This window comes from Hypomesus nipponensis, chromosome 8 (genome assembly GCF_054491055.1).
Source record: "Hypomesus nipponensis isolate SF chromosome 8, ASM5449105v1, whole genome shotgun sequence".
In the NCBI taxonomy this organism is placed as follows: Eukaryota; Metazoa; Chordata; class Actinopteri; order Osmeriformes; family Osmeridae; genus Hypomesus; species Hypomesus nipponensis.
In genome coordinates, this window is record NC_140368.1 from 6,480,399 (window position 1) to 6,485,190 (window position 4,792).

A 4,792-nucleotide genomic window follows, 5' to 3' on the forward strand; every position below is an offset into this window, starting at 1 on the left:
CCGCCTCGACGTGTGATTCGACATTCTTTGCCGTATGGAAAGATGGTTCAGAGGTTCTAGAACTGGTGTTGGTTCTGAACTGGCATTTACAGCTTCATTCCTCAGTGTCCTGTAGCTATTCAGTACACAGTGCTGCTTTCCCGTTCACACTGACACTCTCTCTTTCACCCTTTCTCCTTCTTTTCCTCCAGATTGGCCACGTTGAAGGACACCCGGAAAGGAAAGGGGTGTTCCCCATGTCCTTTGTCCATATCCTGAGTGACTGACAGCCTGACTGACAGCCAGACAGGCCTGCACTAAAGACCTCTCCCTCCCTCCTCTCTGACAGCCCCACTCATTCACCCCCTCTTCCTAGAATCCCTGTAAATAGCTACTGTAACAAACCCTGACGTGAAACAAGCGTTCTAAAGAAAACACAAAGAAGAAGAAAAAACTCCCCCAAGTAGGCTCTTGTAGCCACGGGTGGCTGAGCACATCCTTGTTGTTAATAGAATGTTTTTACTCTCCCTCTTGCAGTATTATCTTAATCCTATAGCCTGGCTGCAGTCTAGCCTCTACACACCTAGCACTTACCGTAAAGTCTCCCATTAACGCTGTTACTGTGTATATATGTATGTATATATATTTGTGCGTGTGTGTGTGTGTGTGAGTGCATACATGTTTTATTGTACAAAACATGTAAAACTGTTACATGTTCCATGTTCTTTGCCTGCCGTATAACCAAGTGTTTTGGGCAGTGGTGTGTTTGGACTTAACCTGTATTGATTTGATTGGTCATCCATGAAACTCCATTACCATCTGCTTACAGTGCATTTCTGGAAAAAGCCAAATATGAGAAGGAATATGAAATGGGTCAGGTAACTAGTCCTCCACCTTGTCCGGGATCTGAGCTCAACCCCCTAGATGTTTGACAGAGGAGGCACGCTCCCATCCTAGGTCACACCCTCTCATGACTCCAACCGAACCATCAATAAACCCTCATCTAAGGATGAACTATATATATTCATTAAATGTATTTCTTGTTCTTGCTAATTGTACTTGTATTAGGGTTTCTATTTGACTATCCACACCTGCAGCTTCTGTGCAATGGAATATCAGACCGTGTGTGACATCACAGGTCACGAGTAGTTAGTCCTCCTGCTTCACAGTCTCAGTGCTGTGTGGGACCACAGTTAACCCTGCACTGTTGTGAGTAGTCTGCATGGTGTAATAATGACTGGAAGGGAGAAGAACATGGCTTATAGGTGGGTTCAGGACACCACTGGGCTGAGCCCAGGCTAGGTTTTAGAATGTCCACCCCATCTTCATTTTGACCCTTAGGTAACTTTCAAAATGGGAGGCATTTTTAAACGGCAGCAGCCACCAAAATGAGTTATTGAACTGCCTGAGAATCTCAGCACGGTTGTACTTGAACCCAGCTTTAGGCCTCATCTCAGGGTTTCAAGAACCACTTTTTAGAGCAGGCAGGTTGTCCTGCGCAGATAGCCACTACTTTCCGTAAAGGATACTCAACAAGGTTGATCTCAGCAATAGTGTTTCTCAGAAGGCCTGTTGAGTTTTTCCAATGTAACCACCACCTCCAGCCCCTGGTTCCAGTCATACAGGTTTATGCCACTCATTTTATGAATTAACTTGAAACGTAAGAAAGTACACATTGATGCTGTGGGAACTGGAGTTCACTGTAACAAGCCAGTTGGTGGATGCATTTAATCCTAAATGTAATACAAAGACTTGAAGACTCAAGTTTTAACATCCTTTGTACACCCACAGTCCCAAGACTAGTAACTGGATTCATGTAGTAGTCTCCACTTCACTAACTGCAGTTTCCATGTCAACAGGTCCCATGTCCATTCCATTGTATTAATAAAAGTGTTTTGTTGTAATTGCCCAGTGTTGTCACTTATTTACAAGACTAATGAACCAAGACTTCAGATGCATCAACAGAAATTCAAGCCAAAGGATTTTTATTTAGTTTAAAGCTCTTTTCACAGTCTTCATCGCACTTAACCAAACAGAAATAGGCTTTTAATTTGACCAAATCCTTACTGACCCATCTAAAAAGCCACTTCATCCAAAAACTAAAGTACTTATGTGTTGCAACACTAAAATAATATAAATACTCAACTTAAAAGATTCATCGCTTTTCCATACCAGCAGACTGGTACATAAATACATTTAAGACTGGGCTTTTCTTGCAAGCTTCTTTGATCCTTGGTCCTTCTCCACAGACTTGATTATTCCTACAGCCACCGTCTGCTTTAGGTCTCTGGCAGCAAACCGGCCTGAAAGGAAGACAAGGAACAAGTTAATCCCTCTGCAAGTCCATGGGAAAGGATGGCTCAAACATTGAACTGTCACACCAAATGGTTTGACACCTTATGCATATCCACCCAATCAGACATTAGTTCCTCAGTTACCAATGTTGGTTAACATTACCGAGAGGAGGAAAGGCAAAGAAGCTCTCCACACAGAGAGGTCTGTTGGGGACCATCCTGATTGTGGCAGCATCCCCGGACACCAGGACCTGTGGAGAGTCTTCCAGCTTCCTTCCTGTGCGCCTGTCCAGCTTCTCCTGCAGCTCAGCGAAGCGGCAGGTCACATGGGTTGTGTGGCAGTCCAGAACAGGCGAGTAGCCCATCTTGATCTTACCGGGGTGGTTCAGTATAATCACCTGAGGAAGGAAGAACGGAGTAAATGGATTCCACCCACAAAGTACAGTTCATGCCCCCCAACCCCTTTGGGTATAGTTGCCATGCCAACCTGCGCAACAAAGCTGCTGACATCCGAGGGAGGGTCGTGTACGGCATTGCCGGCCACATCTCCGCGCCGAAGGTTCTTCACCGAAACGTTCTTGATGTTGAAGCCCACGTTGTGGCCCGGCAGTGCCGTTTCCAGACCCTGGTGGTGCATCTGGATGGACTTGACCTCCGCAGTAAGCTTGGCAGGGGAGAAGGTCAACACCATGCCAGGCTTGAGGACGCCTGTTTCAATCTTACCCACTGGAACAGTGCCCACTCCTGCAACAGATAACAGTAAGTGAATTGGTATGGTATGAAGAGACCGCATGAACTCAAACGTCAAATTGAAGAGTGACTTGCCGCCAATTTTGTAGACATCTTGCAGGGGTAGGCGCAAGGGTTTGGTGGCCGAGCGTACCGGGGGGTGGACAGAGTCAAGAACCTCCAGCAGAGTTTTCCCATTTGCGTTGCCCTCCTTCCTTCTCACTTTCCATCCTTTAAACCAGGACATCTAGACAGATTTAAGTGCTTGATTAGGGTAACCAATAGGTCAAGTGAAGATAGCTTTGAAAACGGGTCACTTCATATTTACCTTTTGAGACGGGGTGAGCATGTTTTCCCCAGTCCATCCTGAAACGGGAACAAAAGGGACAGTGGAGGGATCATAGCCAATCTTCTTGAGGAACATTGACACGCTGCGGACCACCTCATCATAACGCTTCTGGCTGTAGGGCGGTTCCGTCAGGTCCATCTTATTCACGCAGACGATCACTTGCTTTACGCCAAGGGTGTATGCAAGCAAAGCATGCTCTCTGGTTTGGCCGTTCCTCGAGATGCCAGCTTCGAACTCGCCTTTGGCAGCGGAGACAACCAAAACTGCAACATCAGCCTGTAATAAAATGGTCAGCTCACGTTAAGACTTGAAACTACTCCTTTTACCTTTAAACCGAAGGTTAACCTGTTCTGCGCAGATCTACTAACCTGTGACGTCCCGGTAATCATGTTCTTGATGAAGTCCCGATGGCCAGGAGCATCAATTATCGTTATAGTGTATTTCTGAGTGTTGAACTTCAGTAAAGAAATGTCAATGGTGATACCTCGTTCCCTTTCAGCTTTTAGTTTGTCCAAGACCCAAGCGTATTTGAAGGAGCTCTTGCCCATCTAAAGAGAAAATAACTTTAGGTTGAATTTGAAATGAATCATTTAAAATGTATTTAGGCCTATCTAGTGCCACACCTTCGTGCCAGTTTCTTACCTGGGCTGCAGCCTTCTCAAATTTCTCAATCGTTCGTGGGTCTACGCCACCGCATTTGTAAACGAGGTGTCCGGTGGTTGTAGACTTTCCGCTGTCGACATGGCCTATGATCACCACATTAATGTGGGTTTTGTCTTTTGCCATTTTATTAAACTTGATAGGACGCTGAACGTTAGCTTTATGCTTGATTTGAAATGGTCTGGAGTAGGAGTTCGTTTGTTTAGCCTTTATAGCTGATCATTAATTGTTAATTGAAATCAGGTGTAGGTGATTGGTAGACTAATTAAAATCAGGTGAAAACGGTTCTCAGCGTGTTCTAAATTATGTTTCTGCTAGTCGTTTGGTGATTTTGGCTGTTGAAGACATAACTACTTGACTTGGGCAATTCGTTTGCTTGATCTTGTTTTTTTAAGTCAAGGGAGTTTGAGAGGTGAGAATCGCTCCCCTATAAGGTGTACGGGGAAGTAAATCAAATGAACCCTGTTTCTGCACGATGACGTTCAACTACTATGAAGCTTTCCGATTCCTTTGCCCGGGCTATCCCGCGGTGTACCAGATTACCACGTTTTATTTCATAGCCTGCAGTGTCGTTCTGATGTAGGCTAAGCTTGTGTCAGTCGTGTCCAATATATTTTCTTTGTCAATTCGACTATTTATAATACGTAAAATGCTTTGAATTATTCACTGGACCATCCCGACCAGAAAGAGACCCGCTGTCATATCTTTGTTTGCGATGATACCCATAATTTCAGGTCTCACCCCACCGCTTTGCCCGTGCCGCTACAGGCTGACTGTTGCA

General features: G+C 45.1%; 2 protein-coding genes across 4 annotated transcripts in view; one reads left to right on the forward strand and one right to left on the reverse strand.

The window, feature by feature from the left end:
• Positions 1-1,883, forward strand: part of asap1b (ArfGAP with SH3 domain, ankyrin repeat and PH domain 1b) — a 37,762-nt gene extending 35,879 nt beyond the window's left edge. For all 3 annotated transcript variants that reach the window (XM_084702574.1, XM_084702573.1, XM_084702572.1), the window contains one exon: positions 192-1,883. In XM_084702574.1, the coding sequence (XP_084558700.1) occupies positions 192-266 (75 nt within the window). In that variant the 3' untranslated portion in view covers positions 267-1,883. The remainder of the gene's footprint in view (positions 1-191) is intronic.
• A 64-nt stretch (positions 1,884-1,947) lies between these two features.
• eef1a1l3 (eukaryotic translation elongation factor 1 alpha 1, like 3) lies at positions 1,948-4,204 on the reverse strand. The gene is made up of 7 exons (XM_084702575.1): positions 3,994-4,204; positions 3,720-3,899; positions 3,331-3,627; positions 3,099-3,249; positions 2,761-3,017; positions 2,437-2,671; positions 1,948-2,282 (listed from the first exon to the last, which is right to left on the reverse strand). Exons 1-7 carry the CDS (start codon positions 4,135-4,137, stop codon positions 2,176-2,178), a joined length of 1,371 nt encoding a protein of 456 aa, XP_084558701.1. The 5' UTR covers positions 4,138-4,204; the 3' UTR covers positions 1,948-2,175.
• Positions 4,205-4,792: the final 588 nt, after the last annotated feature.

Excerpts from the sequence above, each read along its gene's own strand:
- eef1a1l3 (XM_084702575.1), bottom strand. The coding sequence starts at position 4,137 with ATGGCAAAAGACAAAACCCACATTAATGTGGTGATCATAGGCCATGTC. Across the intron at positions 3,250-3,330 it reads TGCTCACCCCGTCTCAAAAG|ATGTCCTGGTTTAAAGGATG; the intron begins GTAAATATGAAG and ends AAATCTGTCTAG. Across the intron at positions 3,018-3,098 it reads AGATGTCTACAAAATTGGCG|GAGTGGGCACTGTTCCAGTG; the intron begins GCAAGTCACTCT and ends TATCTGTTGCAG.